This window comes from Misgurnus anguillicaudatus, chromosome 7 (assembly GCF_027580225.2).
Source record: "Misgurnus anguillicaudatus chromosome 7, ASM2758022v2, whole genome shotgun sequence".
Lineage (NCBI taxonomy): Eukaryota > Metazoa > Chordata > Actinopteri > Cypriniformes > Cobitidae > Misgurnus > Misgurnus anguillicaudatus.
The window spans coordinates 37105372-37124942 of NC_073343.2; the positions used below are offsets into that span (position 1 = coordinate 37105372).

General features: G+C 36.3%; 2 protein-coding genes across 2 annotated transcripts in view; one reads left to right on the top strand and one right to left on the bottom strand.

Annotated features, from left to right (window-relative positions):
• The window catches only part of LOC129418154 (calpain-14), a 142800-nt gene that overhangs the window by 107492 nt on the left and 15737 nt on the right, over positions 1 to 19571 (top strand). The window lies entirely within an intron of this gene.
• On the bottom strand, positions 429 to 9136 carry tunar (TCL1 upstream neural differentiation-associated RNA). The gene is made up of 2 exons (XM_055173271.2): positions 8345 to 9136; positions 429 to 2132 (listed from the first exon to the last, which is right to left on the bottom strand). The coding sequence occupies exons 1-2, from the start codon at positions 8414 to 8416 to the stop codon at positions 1947 to 1949; spliced, it is 258 nt and encodes an 85-aa protein (XP_055029246.1). The 5' UTR covers positions 8417 to 9136; the 3' UTR covers positions 429 to 1946.

Here is a 19571-nt window from a genome sequence, read left to right on the forward strand (position 1 = left end):
AACAGCACAAGAAGACATTTTCTAGTGAGTTATATTGTTCGTTCCACTCGTGTCTTATTCAATTCCACTGTTTTTCTGCCACCACATGCCCGCGTGACGTAACTGTGACATCGACTCGCAAAAGGTCTATTTGGAAAATGGCATGTCTAAAATTTTGGAGATTGCTAAGTTAACTATGAGTTGCTAGGCAACTGTGCATTACATCGATATCATAGTTAAAATAAAATTAGCCACAGCCTCTTCACAAGTGTTAAGTTTGGTCATTTTTAAGTGTATAATAAAAAGAAAATAAAAAAAATTACAGGTTGTCTTAACCCTTACTGTACAAATAAAGCAATTTTCCCTCACGTGCATTTACTAGAACAACAACAGGTTTCTGCAAAGGTATGGGAACCACTCAACATAAAAAAGAAATGAGCAAGTCAATGTATTTTACCAAGAAAGTTTCATTTAGTTTTCAGCAAGTCGTATCAATATTTACAAAATCTGCAGTAGGAAGTAAAAGTGTAACATGAAATACATAAAAAGAGTTTCGGACAAGATTCCCCCATTACGAAGGAGTATTCACCTTTCTGTCTGCAAATATACAGTAGTAATAAATAGTAACCAATTAAATTCAACCATATGTCATATTAATATTATTTCAAATGATTGAACATTAAACTGAACATTAAAGCCAATTAAAGACATGAAAGATTAACACTGATGATAGTTTTAAATACATTCTCATCATTTCTGTTCTCATTATGTTTATAATTTAATACATACGCTGCAATGAAGAAAATCCTGGTTAAAGTTTTTATACATTTTGAATATTTATTGAAAGATTATCTTAACTGGAGGAATATTTTGCAAACAACAGGCACTTTATGCATTTCGCAGCTGGATGTCATATCAGAAATATATTTTATATGATGTACATTCATTTCTTCTGCTAATATTCCTGCAGCTCTTGTGCTTTTATGTTAATACAAGTTTCACGTTGGCATTAGGAAAAATTTAGGAGAATCTAGGACAAATTACAAATTCTATACATAAAGCAGATTTACTGTACCACAAATTTTCCTCCATTTGCAAAAGGATATTTTATAAATGTTTTGTCTGAAATGGCCCATTTTTATATTGAGGGCTCTCTCATAAGGCAGTTCAGCTTATATTTATGCTAAACTATCTGTCTGCTTAACCCTTTTAATCCCGAGGATTTTAATTTTGAAAAGAAGTCGTATATTTTACAGATACAAGATATACGATTCTTTAAAGGAGAATGACTATAAAACTAAGTTTCAATACATGATATACTGCACCATCAATACTAAAGAAACTACTAAACAAACTTTATATAGGTAAAAGGTCAATGCATGGGTTTAAACTAGGTAAAACTTTTTCTAATAACACCAAATCTACTTTTAATTAGTTTTACAACACATTTTGAGCCAAACCACTGAATGACATACAAAGAATATAAATGGCATTACAGATAAATATGTATTATTTAAGGGTATATTAAAACATTATTAATGACAAAAACATCTACAGTAGATGGATGCTCAGGTCTAATAAGGTATTTAGGGAGGAAGATATACACTGTGAACAAAAACATTATAAATTCTGAAAGATGAAGTACTGTAATAGTTGTCTGAAGATGTTCGACTCTCGAGTAAGAAATGTCAGTGATTAATTCCAATTAAAAGTTGAAATGAAAAGTGCATCATGCATAAAAACCATCCTGATCTTCTGGAAATATGTTGAGTTTAATATGCATATTTACAGTTGAATGTTTTCTGTGTTTGACGGGAAGCCATGAGGGATCTGTGCCACCGAGTGCTGGGACACAGACACACATCCCTGTGCTCTCCCGGTGGACCGGACGGGTTTTTCCATGCCAGCATCTCTCATGAAATATATTCCAGTATCTCTGAGGAAAGTGAGTCCTTGTGTTCAGGATGTTACAGAGTTGTGTAGATATACACAAAGATGATGACGACAAGATTAAGGATAGTCCCGATGATTCCCAGCATGGCCAGAATGGATTCCTCTTTGCTTTCCTTGTCTTGAATTCTCTTTTCTTCCTCACTTACAGCAGTGTTTAACATTTTCCTTGGAGAAGTCTGCAGTTTGTCTTTCACACCAATCTGGTAAAACACACAAACTGGATATCAGGAGATATGGAAGATGTGACTTTAATAACATGTTGTTTAAAGGAATTAAAAGAGGAACAGTCCTTCCCAAACTGGAAGTATCAAAACCTGTTTATTAGAAGACAACATTGCGTATAATGCATAACCTGTGACTTATATAACCTTCCTGCGGTTGTACTGTAATATATATGCAGTGTAAAATAAACCTAATGAAATCAGGATCGTTTTTCATTACAGTATGCACACAAATGCCTGTGCAGCATCTTATTGCTCGGTTGGTTTTCCTCAAGCTTTTATAAAGTTATGATTTATTAAGGGCCATGAAAGAGATTTGTCATCAAAAATATATTCATTTCTATCATCCCCTAAATAAAACAGTAACCACTAGAAAATGAGCTTAACTCATGGAAAATATGTTATATGTGCATGTATTTGTAAAACGCTGTTGCCTTTCCTACTTAGCATTTATGCCATCTAATTATTAATGGCTATGATGAAACATCAAAAGTAAACTGAGAGGAAATGTTTTATACTTTCATTAGGAAGTTAAACTGATGCGGTCAGTCTGATCTTCAGATCCTCTGACAATCATTGATGTTGTAGATTTGTGATGAGTGTGACTCTTTATCTACTTTGACATTCAGTCCACATGAGTAGAGCAAAAACCTGCCCTTCGGTTTCTTATACGTGTTATAAATAGATAGTAAAACCCCACCCTGTGTTTTCCTTAATAGATCATATGTCAACAGATCTTGTAGAAATGAAAATTGATCTAGCAGGACTTCTTTTAATTCCAATGCAAAATGAGTTGCAATGCGCACCGTATAAATTTGAGCAAGAGGCAAAAGTATAAATGAAGAGTTTCGTTGCAAAACGAGATAACTCCGTTTTTTTATTTGTTCAGAAATCAAATTTTTTGGTTGTGCATTCCAATTAATATCAATTCAACTGCAGTTGGTTTGTTTTGATTTAAACCTTCATAACTTAAAAAAATACAGCTAAGTAGCACCATTAAACAAAATAATAATATAATAATAAACGGGTTTCGACAAAATTTTTTAAAAATGGATTTATCTCGTTTTGCAACGAAACTCTTCAAATGTTGATTTTGGTCGAAATTGAGGTTTTTCATGAAAATAAAAGTATTAAAGGGCCGCTAACTTACTGTAGGTGTTTTCAGCAATATAAAAATAGTCTCTGGTATCCACAGACTGTGTCAATAAAGTTTTGCTTAAAATACACCACAGATCTTTCATTGTACGATGTTGAACATTTGTGGCTGCAATGAAACAGGTTGTGTTTCTTTAAATGCAAATATAGCTTCTGTTTCCCTCCCCGTATGTAAAGTAGGGTGTAGAGAGCTTACATATGTGCTTTGGGCTACATCAAAACATGTGTCTATGGCAGAAGATTGAACTACATGCTCATAAGGCGGAGTCTGTGATGGTCATGGGTGGGGCTTAATCAATGTGACATCACATTAATAGGGGATCCAAACAGCCTGTTTTGTGTGACTGTTGTGGTTTAAAGGAGATCGCACAAAGAAGAAGAGATGAATTTGGGATGTTTTTGCACACGCACACGTAACTCATTTTCTGATAAAAGTGCATTTTTTAGATTAGGGAGGCTTTAAGTCTTGTCTAGTGATCCTATAATGGCCTAAATGGCCATTAAACATCTAAAATGATTTTTATTTGTATGTTTTCTGAGAGGTGTACCATCCTAAATGCTTAATCTAATACAAAGATGTGTCTCCATCCATATGCACATTTGACATTTTGGTTTCGGTTGCAGGAATTAGAAAATAAAGTGCAGGACTTGCTTGATGTTAAATAGCTATTAAGAGAGATAAAGTTTGGGACTGATTGATGTTTAAAGAGACATTAAGAGAGATAAGACATGTAAACAGATCTGAAGCATGCACAGACGTGCAAGCACGCTACACTGATATATAGACATCTAAACAGAATTACAGTTTTAAGAATTATGTCTTAAGTGGTATTGGGAAAAGTATTTGATGTTTAAGATTATATTAGATCCTTGCATTTCAGTAGATCTTGTCTGTCTCCATGTCAATCAAACAATAAAAAAGAGAAAAGTTGAACATATTGATTTTTTTACTTTGTGTTGCCGAATCATTGCTGAATGCAGTGATTTTGCTTTTGAATCTTCAAGATCTTTAACTCAAAATTAGCTTTGCTGCCGCTGTCAACTTCAAACAGGGTTTTTGACAGATTTCAATAAATCATACATTGTTTTAAAGTTGTTGTGAGAATGTCAAAATATAAATGACTCATTCTTGAAAATTTGTTCATTCCGACTCATCTTGCCAGCACGGGTCTCATTTGATGTTTTTAATACATATAAACCTGAATGTTTTGGTCCCCCGCAATCTTTAAGGTGTGGTTACGGCCTTGTATGGTCGATAATAATTCTTGAAAACTTTTGCATTAACAAGATATTTTAAGAGTAAGCAGAATAAATCGTTGCACAAAGAGTTATATGTAAGGAATAATTGATGACGGGCCATTGAATTATAAGAAAATAATGCACACCAAGGTGTTACACCGCAGGTGTGCATTATTTTCAAATAATTCAAAGGACCGGAGTCAATTATTCCTCTTATACCACGGTTACCACAAACATTGCTCTGGTGCCTATTTTTAAGACATTTGAAAAGTTAGGTGTGCGGTTTACAGAAAAATAATCAACACCCATAGAACATTTCTCAGCCAATCAGAATGCAGCATTCAACAGACCCGTGGTATAAAAAAATATATATGATTCTCAATGCAAACATTTTTAAACATGTTTAACATTTAACATGCATTTCATTTGTTCATCATATTACCTGCAGAAACACACAGGTTATCTTCTGCAGTTTTTTGTGATTCACTTTAATGTTTAGGTTCTCCAGGTTTATATGCAAGATGCAAATGAAAGCTTTTCAGGGCTGTTAGACTTCACAGCTCGTATTTCATACAGAAATTAAGCTTATCATGACATTTTTACTCACGCATTTTATTTTTTTCTAAATACTAAACACAAAATGTAAGATACATTTCAAATGTAATGTTATTTTTTTGCATAAAATGCACGTTAATCCTTGAACTGTCTGTGATTGTTGTTTTGTGTGAATCTCTATCTGTCTGTAACGTGTCACCTCTGCGAGATAAACAGGGCTTCCCTTATATTCAACCATCCTGTTGTATACTAGATGTGCACTCATGCATGTGGACAACTGCTCTGTACTGATAGAAGACACGCTTTCGGGAAAGATACCGAGCATCACACTTGCCAAAATGGGGGTTCTGGAAAGGGCTTCACTAGAAGGAGCAGCTGCTCTGTGTTCAGACACTAACTGGAGGATTTCCAGCAGTGTTTTACCAGCAGGCCAGTTGGGTCGAATCCACAGTCAGTCAGCCAAACTGTCAGACATAAGTCCAAGAACATTGTGCACGGGGATGTCAAGTCAAATCCCTCGAAACAAGACTTCAGAATTAACAGCCAACCATCAGTACAATTATTAAAGGTGATGTCAGTTTTATGTGTTTATATATCTCATAGAAAACTGTAAAGATTGTGGTCATTGTAAAAGCTTTGATCTGTTTCTTTATTAACCAAAACACATCAACATTGGCTTAACCAATAGCGTGAGTATGGGGCGGGGCCACTGTATTATCATACATCCGCCGCAATGCGCGACTCAAGTCTTTTTTGCTAGTTTCAGTCCGACACAGTTATCATATTTATGCTCAGTGCCAGGTTGTTTAAATAGCAAACACATTTGCGCCCATGGGTGTTCTGGTCTGAAAATGAGGTGGAAATTCGTGACAGTATCACGAAAAAGAATAAAAAAATTATGTGACTATAGGTACGTAATGTCGTGAGACTGGGTAGTGTGTTTAGGCGCATTGTTGGCGCATTGCTATTTTGAGGCGACTGCGCCATTGACCAACTAAAACCTGCTCTAAAGTCTAAAGTCAATGGTGTAATATTGTTTTTGTTATTTAATGAGCACGTTAGTAACATGTGGACATACAACGTGTGTTTGCTTATCACACGAATGCGCAGCAGCACACAAACATTTTTAGGTATGAAAAATTAAAGGGTTAAAATGTAAAAGATTATTATTGAGTCTCTTGAACATAAATGAGGACGGACTAAGAGACGTTAAAGGCGTAATGAGATGCTTCACCTGTAGCCTGGTAAGTAGTTAAATGTTTTGCTTTAAACAAATGCAAAAATTGCATTTATTTTAAATGTTTTTTTAAATGCTGTGTTTGCAAATTCTTTATCTCCTGTTTGTTACCAATGAAGTATTTTTAGAGTGCAAAGCTTTTCTTGCATATTTGTAAATTATTCTTTGAGATTTCACTGATCATAAGGGCTATCCATAAATTTACATCAATTAAAAGCCTGCTATTTTACTTTTAAAGACAATCAAGGTTTTAATACAAAAAATAACAATTTCAATGAAAATACAAACAACACAATTTTTTAACATCGTTCTTAAACTGGTGATCTTCTTCCTTAGTTTTTCAGTTTACAAGTTCCACCATCTAAATAAGGAATCGGCATGGCATGAGCACAACTGGCATTTAAAGGGGATGAGAGCTGAGACTCTCATTGGTTTTTTTGCACATTATGCCCAAAACACACCCATTACTCATTACAAAAATAGGAACAACCCTTTTAGACTGTGTGCTAGGCGCACAAACCATTTTTCCTGTCGTTAAATTAGCAAAAGTGGATTCGAACACGCCCGTATAGACAGTGCACCGTGTGCTTTAGACATGCGCTTAGATTGTTAAAATAGGACCCTTAATCTTTAAAGTGCATTAATATGTCAATCTTGAGGGTCACTGTTTAGGTTTAGCACAGGTTCAAATGTATGTGACAGACGTTTTAAAAAAGCTGTAACGTTTTATTGATAATCAAAAGTAAAAATGACTTTAGTTTGTATATATGAAGAGTTTCGTTGCCAAACGAGATAAATCCATTTTTTTTACATTTTTGTCAAAACATGTTTATTATTATGTTATCATGTTATTATTTTGTTTTATGGTGCTACTTAGCTGTATTTTTTAAGTTATGAAGGTTTAAATCAAAACAAACCAACTGCAGTTGAAATGAATTGGAATGCACAACCAAAAAACGAGATTTCTGAACAATTAAAAAAACGGTGGTTCTCTCGTTTTGCAACGAAACTCTTCATATATATATAATAATTTATTATTTTTTATTAATTTTTATGTTGTTGCCAAAATTGATAAACGTTACATGTACCACAAGGAACCAAACATAACCAGACCAAAGACAAGTTTCCAGTCAATGAAAGACAAATATTAAGGTTTAAGGTGCGATACATATACTCTTTTGCTTTTAGTGTTTTGGGATTATATTTTGGTAGGGGTGTTGAAGACATCACAGTAAAAACATCAGTCTTGACTTCACTTGCAGTATTTGCAGAGAAGAATTAACCCCTCACATTGGTGAATGGTAAAATCTTTTCCACATGAATTATTTCTGGCATAAAACTATTTGAAGATAATGTCTTCTGACAGACAGTAATGCTTTAGGTGTTGTTTTAAATACAGTTCAAATGAACAAACCCTCATACATACAAACAAACAAACAAACAGATCACCCCTGAGCAAATACATCTTCAATGAAAACAAAGCCCACCGGCCAATGTCTCTGTGTTTGTTCATCTATGTCGACTCGTGTTATTCATGTCTGTGTACAAAAGAATTAATGATGATCCGTAGCTACTAAAAGTACAATGACTTTGTTATAACACACAAATAAATCTGATATCAATGTGGTATGAAGTATAAACACAAATTTAAACTATTTATTTTAATATGTCACTGAATAAAACATCCTCTATGTGTATCATAAAAGTTTAATTGATTTCACTATTATACAACATATTTACCTCTACCTCTTAATATTTACCAATATAAGATCTTTAATGAAAATATATAATATGTGCAGAATATTCCTTAAATATGTCAAAAGTTAACTGAAGTAGAAACTTATCGCATTAGTTTTAAATATTGATATGATTATGCTCTTTAATGCACTTGTCAAAAGCCACAATGTAATGTATAAAATGATCTTTTCTCAATAAAATCTTTTGTTTTACAGACAGGAATCCGGATCATCTGGATTGGACGCCTGACAGACGGGATTTGTCTTACCTTGCACAGCATCAGGAAGAACATAGCATTGGACATGATGAGATGGATGGGCTTTCCGAAGCACACTGACATCCGTGGAAACTGATCGAGAAGTCGAATCCCCACATCCTTTAGCTCAGAGGGAATTCCAGAATTACGGAGCGTGCTTCAGCTTTCCAGCCGTCTGACGTTTCTCGTTTCCCTAATGTTTTCTTGCCCGCGTTCATCTCACTTGTTCCCGAGTTCAGCTGCTTGTGAAAAATGCTCTGTCTCTTTTCTTTTCAGTTCTGCTTGCTCTTTCTCTTGTGAGACAAAAATGAACAAAAGAGTGAAGGTGGTGAGATCAAGTGTTAAGTTTTATCTTCCTCTTTTTAATTAGGCAGAGATCCAGTAACAAACTAGATGACCTTTATTCCTGTGGAAGACCGAAGGATGAATTCTGTGTCTTAAACTTCAATCATAAATCTTGCCAAAGAGTTGCTGGCCTTGTTCTGAATCTCGAAAACGATAAAAATATCGTGCCTGAGAGGAAGACGGCAGGAAAAGTGAGATGAAAAATCTGCTGTTGTTGATGTGAAGTCTCGACCGCGCTTGTATTCGGTGGGTCGTTGTGAGGGGGAGTCGTACCGCTCGACGTGATGCTCCAGAGGCAGGCGGCATCCCCTGATTCCCTCTCTCTTGCATTTCAATGCAGAGCGGGTTGCCTGGCAACCGTCTCAGGACCGCTACAGGAATGCCTCACGACAAGAAGCGTTTATGACAGCGGCCTTAATGAGGGGGATGGTCTCAGACAGTCGAATCTCTCCGCTTTTAATTTTTCTATCGTGTGGTGTGAGATGTCGTTACGAGAGGTTTTTGGGGGGGTGGGATTGTGGCACCCGTGACACACACTTGGGGTGCGCCACAGTCTCTTTCTATGCATTCCCTGCTCATCAAAGGCAAGTTAATAATGGGTTGAATTCCTCTTGAGGGCACATGAGAACCCTTAACCGGGTCGACACCCCAGAGGGTCATCTGATGTTCATTCCTGCCAGTTTTATATAGCAGACACAAAACTCTGGAGTGAAGCTTGTGTTAGAATTTAAAAGCAATGACACCTAAATTAAACCTGGCACAGCAGTCGCACACAACCTGTCAGATTCAATTAGTGAAGGCTAATAGCTTCAGTGAATGCTCTAAAACATCCCTTTAAAACACAATGAATGAGGTACAGAAACATGCCTCCTCTTCTTACATTTATGCATTTGGCAGATGCTTTTATCCAAAGTGACTTACAGTGCACTACAAGATATACATTTTTTTATTACCACTCCGAACCCTTGAATATTTGCGCTGCTTACGCAATGCTCTACGATTTAACTGTTATAAATGTATAAATAATGTATCGTGTGTGTGTAGAAATCCAGCTTCAGGTGAGCTCAGGCGTCTAAACTACTGGATAAACACACAACCATCCCTCTGAACCATTTCTCATGTTTGTATTTTTGTTAGAAAGAGTTAAAATTATAAGTAAAAGATAGCAGAAGTGTCATATTTCTTTAAGGAACTTGAATGTGTTTTTTAACCTTGTTGTATAGTACAGTCAAGTTTCTGCTTCATAAAGTTAATACAAATTAGACAACAAACTCGGTGATCCCTGATGTGATTAGATTTGCGCCTGTACGGCCAACATTTTTAAATGCACAGTAATTGATGTGGCCGGGATATTAAATAGGAAGTTCAACATCCAGAAAAATCAAAACAAATTGGTTTTAAGCTTGCGTTGTGTCGCCTGTGCAATGTCACGGCAATAAAAATGGAAATGCAAAGGAAACATTTGCTGGACTAAAATCACTAGCAGGCATAATTTTATTGCTTACACCGTGTCCTGTCTCAGATCAGCTTACTTTGAACGTCCAGGTTCACGGGTATAACAATTAATCAAACCAGACAGAATTCTGTTGAGTAAACCTCTCAAGAGTTTTGCTGTTTTAATCACAACACAGATTGATTTAGAAATGCAGGTCAGTCAAATTTCATGCGAGCAGCATTCCTGTAATATAAAAAAATAAATAATTCTCACGCATTTTCATCCTCAGCCCAGTGCCGTGGGACTCACCTGCCCGAGATCGCCTGGACCCACGCAGCAGAAAGAAGTTTGCATGTGTTTGCAGAATAAAGACAACAAGACCTTGAAGTGGCCCAGAGCAATGCGATTAAACCTTTCATCCTAAGTGTTTCTGACCAAGTTGAAAAGGGCATCGCCGACATTAGTTCAGGATGGAGGGGGAAGGCTTTAGTTTTACCACATCCAGCACAATTTTCACTTGGTCAAAGATTAAAACACTGACCTTGCTGTAAGACCGAAAAAAACCCTACCATAGACGTTTCAGGGCCATTTCCCTAAGATGGTAGTGGGAACAGTTCTAGAAAGCCTGAAACTGCAGGAATAATATCATTCTTTAAAGCTGTCAGTCAGCTTTTGCTAGCAATTCAATTTATAATGTCAAATAAACTTTATTTAATTTAGTCTTAAGTTATATTTCTGTTTGTTTTTTGAACCGGTTTATGTTTGCAGTTGCATCATTTAATCAAACAGATCTTCAATAGATGAATCTTCTGTAAAATACTGAAGAGTTTGATTTGAGGCACTGCGATTGACCTCAACAACAATTTTTTCGTTCTTGATTTATTCCCAATCTTAAAAACACATTTAACTGTTATTATTCTCATCTTTATTTAGTAATATTTCTTTATAATATTGCATTCCTTTACTTCTCTAGTCTGGTTTATTTCTTTAAGCTTTAGTTACATTGTTGAAGTTCTGTATCGTCTTGTGAAGATCAACTTTATTGGAAATGTATTGATAAGAAAGTAAAGTGTTGGATGTGTCTAGTTGTAGTTGAATAATCTGGAGAGCAAATATTATAAAACCTGAATCTGTCATATAGCAGGATTAGTGAAAATTTTGAGAAATTTTTGAGAAACTAAAAAAGGAATGTCAGGCCTTCAGGATCATTCAAAGGGATTAACACTTATCCATGTGAGATCCGATCAGGGGTGTGTTTCCCGAACAACGAGGCAACTCGCTGCTGAACCAACATGGTATGATGCATAGTTGGAGAAACAAACTACCTTGTCACGACTGTTTCCCGAAAGCATAGTAACTTTGTCGCATATTCATCGTTTGAACCATGTTGGTTTAACAACATAGCTGATGATGTCACGTGGGAGGTGATGAGTACTAATTTAATCTGTGCAAATTGATTTAATGTCAGATTATTGCTGTAAATAACATATATTGCATCAGAAGACTTATTTTAGTTATCTGTTGTTTATTTTCAAGATATTTAATTCACGTGCAAGTTCCCTCATACGTCACTCCTCCCAGGGATTCCCCAGGGTCTTAAAGCTCGTAGTTCACAGCCTGTAAGTGATCTATGTTTTCCTATTTAAAGAATTTACTGAACAAACCATGAATCAAACTCAAGTTTTGTGCAGTGTAGAGTAACGCTTGTTGTTTGTCATTTCATCACAACTGCAGACATGGTTTTAATGTTTTAGTATCCTTACCATATCAATCTGTTACGTTTTGCTCAAGCCACGCTGGTAAAGTCTCTTCTAGAACTTTAAACGAAACACCTGTGAGATTACTGGTGACTTATAGACACCACTGAGCAACGCAAAAGTCTCCATATGTTAGGGACAGCTAAATTACTGAAGGTCTGTGGATCTCGTGTTGATGGTCAGATCTTTCAAAAGCACATCAAAGCAGATGAGCGACTGACTTACAGCAGTGAAATATGCAGCGCTGCATTTGATTCTGATAGAAAACTCAAGCGCAGTCAGCACATAGGAGCGCCTGTGAGATGAACACAGAGAAACGTTTACTGCGGCACAACCTCCTCACACTCGTATACATATTCACTTAAACATGCTGGAGTTCAACATGATCTCACAAAGTTCCGTGGGATAGTCACAGAATTTTTTGCTCATTTTCTGTGGCATTCTCACGGATTGGTTACTCAACAGCTTTTTCCTATTTTCAAACCATTGTTGTTTCGGTTTAGGGTTAGATTTGGTGTTTGCATTAGTATGTCACTTTAAGTATTGGTTTATACTATTTTTTCTGATTTATTCTTTTATATTTTCTTAACTTTAAACAATTGTCACCTGGCGTTGGGGTTTGAGTTGGGTTTGGATAAGGATGTCATTTTATGTAAATTTAACCCTGAACCGAAGCGACAATGGTAAGAAAATAGGCCAAAACAGTTGAGTAACCAATACGTGACAATGACATGGAAAAAGACAGTCCGTGGCTGGGCCAAGGAAAAATGCAGAGATCCGTGAGAATGCCACGGAAAAAATGGTAATTTCAACTATCCTGAACTGTTTCAGACACTACTTTACTTACGTCTGTGAACTTTAGTGTTGTGGTCTGTAAGTGCTGAGAGAAAGCAGGACGTTGATGTGATCAGCAGCAGATTCTTCTCAACGTAATTACACATTGAATAAAGCTTTAGGATTTACGCTGAATGTGCTCAGCAGCTGAGTTAAAGCTTCAAGAGAAATGTGATTACCTGGAAAAAAACACACAAAGAAACAATCAGACTCTGTGTTTTTTCTTCTTACACACTTGATGATTCATGCTTTAGCAACTTCTGAATGAGACATTATGTGACATACAGGGATTAAAAGATGCTGATCAATTAACCATTTTGATTTGATTTCAGATTGAAAGTGAAATCACTGGCCTCAGAAAAAGAAGTTTTTCTTTTGCATGCAATGCGAGTTTGTTTGTGTGTTTGTGCGTGTTTGTGTATATGTGTGTGTCTATCTTCAGTGTTTTAATGAAGTCCTCTGACAGCAGATAATAATGAGCAGGAGTTTTGAATATGTCACACTGAATTTCAGGTAAACAGCCACTGAGCTTTATTTTAGACCGAGTCCTTATCCATAATTTATCAAGAGTCTGTATCAGCGCTAACAGCTGCCTCCTTCATTAATATTCATTGTGAGAATTTTTATGCTACATTATTTGGCCACTATCAATCATTCACAACATTTGGTGACTGTTTTCAAATGAACAACACATTCAGCATTGGGTTATTAAAAATAAGCCATATCTCATTGAGTTAGATGATAAAAGACTGACGTATATAAGACAGCAGGTTTATCACAGCAACAAATGATCAATGTTCAGTCTGTCCTGGATGTTCATGAAAAAGTCTGAATATTCTTTAATTTCTGTAACAGTGAAGACTTTGAAAAACTGAAACTTCTTTCATCAGCACATTTTTAAAGAATTCATTAAAGGTCTGTAATCATCCATATTTGTCAAATAAATATTCAAGGAATAGTTGTGAATAATTTTAATGTTTGTGACCCTGTCTGTGAAATCTAAAGTCTCATGATAAGATTATACATTGATTTCAATCTTTACTCGGTCAATATAAAAGATATCAAGATTAGATTTTCACAGTATGAACTTTACATTATGTAGGATGAATTTGGTATCTGTAGGTTTCTCAAATGGAAACATGCAAAGTTTATATAAGTAGAGAAGGAATTGCAGACACTTTTGTTTATCATAGTGTGTTGAGATCACATATCACAGCATACAAATAAGACTCTTGAAACAATTTCTCAAGGGTTTGTTCATTTCAGCTATAAATTGAAATGTGACTGACACAATTATTTCAGACGTTTTTCATTGAAGGTCTGGTCTGTCTAATGAAGAGGTGACTATTAGCTCAACTCCACCGAGGATTTGAAGTTCATGTAGAAGAGGAGAGAAATCGACAGCAGACGGGCACGTCGCTCAATAACACTAAGCCAATTAAAATCACTCTTCATTTAGGCTGTGATCTCTATTGATCCGCCTCTCAATTCTCATCCATCAGAGCCACTGGACTCACCTGAGAGGACTTCTGTGATTTCATCTGAAAGTGCTCACCAGTACCAGACCAAGTTTATTTCTTAAGGTTGTTTGGAGGTGGTTTAAAGTTGCATGCTGTTGTTTAAGATCAATTGTAGTTTACTGACTTTAACCAGTTCAATTTGTTTGAGTTCAACAACCATAGTTAGCTAACAATGCTTTTGGGAAACATACAGAATCAACGTGATCTTACAAAGTTCCGTGGGATAGTCACAGGATTTTTTGCTCATTTTCCGTGGCATTCTCACGGATTGGTTACTCAACTGAGCAAAAAAAATAGCAAAAAAATTCTGTGACTGTCCCACAGAGGTTCGTGAGATCGGGCTGTGTTATTTTCTTGTGGCTGCACCGTGTGTGTGTTGATTTGTTTAGCTGGCTATAACCACCTACAGTTAAACTAACTTTAACCAACCAGAAGCTCTGCTACTTTGTCATTTGATCTAAAAGAGAAAACTGATAATCGATGTACATCAATGCACAGTGGCGGCCGGTGACTTCTCTTCTGAGGGGCGTCAATTCAAAATATGTGTTCGGAGTGTTGTGTGAACCCATGTGCATCATGTCAAAATACGTGCCTGCTGCACACGCGTCACAAGGGTTTATGATATATCTGTGAAACGTGAGTGTCTTTTTTATCATGAACCTTTCAAAGCATTTAAAGGAACAGTATATGTAAGAAATTTATATCAATTAATCATAAAATGTCCCTGATATTTCACTAGACATTAAGAATATTTTTTCATTTCAAATACTTGTGGAGTTGCAGCCCTCAACTGATGTTTATGTTGTCATGTAGTGTTTTGGCCACCCGTTGTGTGATTGCAGTACCAGTTTTAGCCACAAGTTTTGTGATTGCCTTTAAAAGTTTATTTGACAAGACACATGATGCACATACTGTAGATTCACATGATGCACAAACACAAATTTTGACATGACGAGCCACACACATGACGTGCTAAAAAGCAGTGGCAGCCGGTGACTTCTTTTTTCGTGGGTGCACGATGCGAAGTTTGTCACAACATATATGTAGCCCATAATTTGTGTGGTTCGTAATTTCAAACTATGTGTTCTGCGCTTTGAGAGATCGTGTGCATCACGTGTCTTGTCAAAATAAGAGCCTGCTGCAGATGCGTCTAAAGGGTTTATGAAAAAAGAAAAGACGCTCACGTATGTCAGATACTCACATAATCTCATGCGTTATAAGAGTTTACTGTTAAGGGAATGTCTTGCGTGTATTTTGTGAACGCGAGCATCTCTTTTGTCGTTGACGGTTTTGGCGCGTGTGCTGCAGGCACAAAACACATGATGCACATGGTTCACATCACGCAACAAACATATATTTTGAAAACACAAACAACACACATGACACTCCGAACACTTAATTTGAATTTGCGCCCCTCAGATGACCAGTCACGAGCCACCACTGCTAAAGACATGTTTTGACAAGCTTCGCATTGTACGCCCTCGAAAAAAAAAACAGGCTTCCACTGTCAATGCACGGATCACGGAGAATGTTCCTGGTTTATTCAAATTCAACACAGGTGTCTCTGATATCAAACTTATGAAAAGATTATTGGGTGGTGAATTATTATTGACTGTCATGAGAAATTATCCAGATGTTGACTTTAGAGAGTTTAAATCAGATTCATGCATACAGCATCACGATTTACAGCACTGCCTTCTTTTCTCTCAGCTTACAGTTTTTAATACTTTGCACCTGAACGTTACGTTAATGATCATTTTTTGCCGACTGCAAGGTCTCAGACTGTCAGTATCTTTCCCTTCAGGAGCAAAAGCAAGGTTCTGCTTCAGTAGGTCTGATTATAATCTGACCTCATCTGGTTTGGTTAGCTGTAAGTTCACAGTCGCGATGGGTTTGTCATTTTACAATTTTACAGATATCACACATGTGAACCGTAAAACACATTTAAGGTTGCTAAAATATCAAACTCTGTGAGTTTTCTTTAAAAAAAAAATCATTTATGTCAAACAACGTGCAGGATCTGATCATTTATTACACGCAAACTAGAAGAATGTGTTGACATATTTTGATATCACAGTTGCACAGAGAGTAAAGCATTTTATTGCTGCATTTCTCTATGGATGTGAATTGTGACCTAATAAAAACATTTGCCCAAACATTCACATTGCAACCATATACAGTTTCCATCCTGGAAAGATCTGCATTAGCCTTGCAACATGTGGGTGGTTTTTGGGAAAGCAGCAGTTATGATTGATGTAAAAATGTCTAAATGTTGTTTAACATTTGCACACAGAAGTTCACAATGCTCTTCAGCTCCTGTGTGTCATTATTCATCTATTGATGGAGAGCAAACATTTAAACAATATACGAAAAGGTCATGACCACCAAGTGACACCCTAACCAGAAAATACACCCGTCATGTCATGAAACATTATGTGTCACTTAAAATAACTAAGATTGATTGTTTTGTTTTTCACATTTTTTATTTGTGAAATGTTTTTGTGTAGACAAACACGTGCGGTACGACATGAGTAAATCATTTCACACCGTTTCACACCATTCCTCAATATCTGTAGTTTAGCTAAAAATACAGCAGATAGGAAACTTTGTCTGTGGATGACTCCTGTACTGTATAATATATAAAAATAAATCAGTAATGATTGTTATAGAGGTGATATAGAGCGTTAGATAGATTATTAATGATGATGATGATGTGACAGAGCTCAGAGCTCATGAAGATCTTCATATTACACAAGGGTCTATATACGGATCTGGAACAGCTGGTCAACTGTCAATGTGACAAAACCTGGTTAACTAACACAATTAACCTGAGTTTCAGGATTGTCTCAATATAGAGACTTATTTAAATCTGTGGCCTGAAGAATTCTTGATGGCTCATGGAAATGTTGGTAAAGTTTAGTAAAACTTTATAATAAATTAATAATAAATCATAGGCTAAGAACAGATGGGAATATGTACAGTGAAATAAGTATTTGACACATCAGCATTTTATCAGTAATTTTTACATGGGCTATTGACACAAAATTTCCACCAGATGTAGCCATCAAGCCAAATATTGAATTCATACAAAGAAATCGGAACATTTAAGTATACAAGTTGAGTCATAATAAATAAAGTGAAATGACACAGGGAATAAGTATTAAACACACTTTATTAAATTTTGTTTCAATAGCCCACTTAGAAATCCCCATACTGATAAAAATTTAATCTTTTATTTTTCCTATTTTATCCCGTTTGTTTGTTCTGTAAATCATCTCTATGTGAAGCACTTTCAGTGTGCTGTATAATTAAAATTGACGTTGTTTTTATTGTTTTATTTTATTGAATTGCCAAATGTCTGCAAAACCTTTAACCCGAAACAGGGTCATGAGGAAATAATTGAATATTTAGCTTGAAGAGAAACAGTAAATTTCCCAGATGATTTCTTTTGTTTACCGAAGACATGCAGCGAAGGTTCAGCCGTAGTTCTGACTCACCGGATCCATCCAGCAGAGATTAAACACACAGTCATGTCTATGCTTTACTTGCTGGACTCTTAACAAAAACCTTGTGTTTATTATCATCATCTCTTATCTTCATACAGAAGATCTTTAAACAGCTGATAAAAATAAAGACTAAAGTGAGAGGTGAAAAAGTCACAACCTAAAAAAACACAAAAGACTTAGAATTTAGTTTATGCCACACAGCACTTCAATTTAAAATCAATGATTGCTGGCCATAACCTCATAACACAGTCTCATTCGTACATATTTTATAAAGTGCCTAATTTGTATTACTTTCCCTGCTGAAAAAAACAGCATACCAGCAAGACCAGCATATGTTGTGTTTTGGTGCTGGTTTGCTGGTGAACACCAGCTAAACCAGCATCAAACCAGCATCAGCACCAGCATTAGCACCAGCTAAACCAGCACCAAACCAGCATTAGCACCAGCTAAACCAGCATTAGCACTAGCATCCCATGCTGGTCATACCAGCATATGTTGTGTTTTGGTGCTGGTATGCTGGTGACCACCAGCTAAACCAGCATAGACCAGCATAATTCCCATGCTGGTCCATGCTGGTTTGTTGCTGGTTTTTCAGCAGGGTTGGATGTTTTTGTATGCTTTTGCACCTGTGATGTTGGATAAGGAGCGTGGTTTCATTATAGTTTTTTTTTAATCTAATTATTCATTCCATACAAATTCATGTACTGTCAGGTCCCTGCTGATAAAACCAGCATACACACCAGCAAGACCAGCATATGTTGTGTTTTGGTGCTGGTTTGCTAGTGACCACCAGCTAAACCAGCATAGAGCAGCATAATTTCCATGCTGGTTTGATGCTGTTTTTTTCAGCAGGGGTATTTGAGGACCGAACCCAGGCACAGATGGAAATAAAATCCTTTATTAAAGACAAAACATGGAAAACAAAGGCCCAGGGAAGCAACACAACTGGGAACAAAACAGGCACGATAAAACTAAAACTAGACTAGACAATGCATAAAGACAGTAAACTAGACAGGAATAAACTTGACAAAGTAACAGGATCTCAAAACTCACAAAGTAGCACAGGTCAACACACAGGTCAACACAGCAAACACAAGGGCATTAAATAAGGGAGCAGGTGATGATCAAGAAACAATAATGGGATCATTAACAAAGAGAATGAGGGGATGGGATCAGGAGACAAGACAGGAAAAGCACATGGCCTGATTAAAAACAAACCAAGGCCACATGCTTTCACACCAAACATGATCCTGTCACAAAGAGCTAAAAAAAATGTGACGTGAAGACAGGATCATGACATACACGAATTAGCCAACTTGTAAAATATGCACAAATTCCCGTGAGATCAGGCTGTGTCATATATGGAGAAGAGCATCTACACCATCTGAATAATAAAGCAGCACACTTGTTGTCCATGTTAATGTATTATGTTTAAGTTCATGTGAAGTCTCACTCATTTTTAATGCATCAGCTGTGTTTGTCTTTGGAGTGTAACCTCTAACAGTGATTTAGTCCTTTTGGTCTTAGCAATTTTGATGCAGAAGTTGCATCAGCGTCTGGAAAGCAGACAGCTGCCCACAGGCTACCAACTGATCTGAGATCAGACCCAGACTTTCTGGAGTAGAGAAACAACCCTGCTGGAGGTTTATTGCACTTTATTGATCCGTTTGGTAAACAGGGATAAAACAAGCAAACTCTTTAAGTATTCTCTCTGCCTATTTCTTTGGTCTCCATCTAAATCTACACTGTAAATAATTAGCTGTAATTATGAAGTAACTTACTGTAGAAGATAAAAACTGAAAAAGTTTAATGTTCATTTAACTTTGAACAAACTGTTGCCAG

What these genes read in the sequence shown, in the direction of transcription:
- tunar (XM_055173271.2), bottom strand. Translation starts at nt 8,416, where the DNA reads ATGTCAGTGTGCTTCGGAAAGCCCATCCATCTCATCATGTCCAATGCT. An exon ending in TCTTCCTGATGCTGTGCAAG is followed by an intron (nt 2,133 to 8,344) that starts GTAAGACAAATC and finishes GTGTTTTACCAG; the next exon opens with ATTGGTGTGAAAGACAAACT.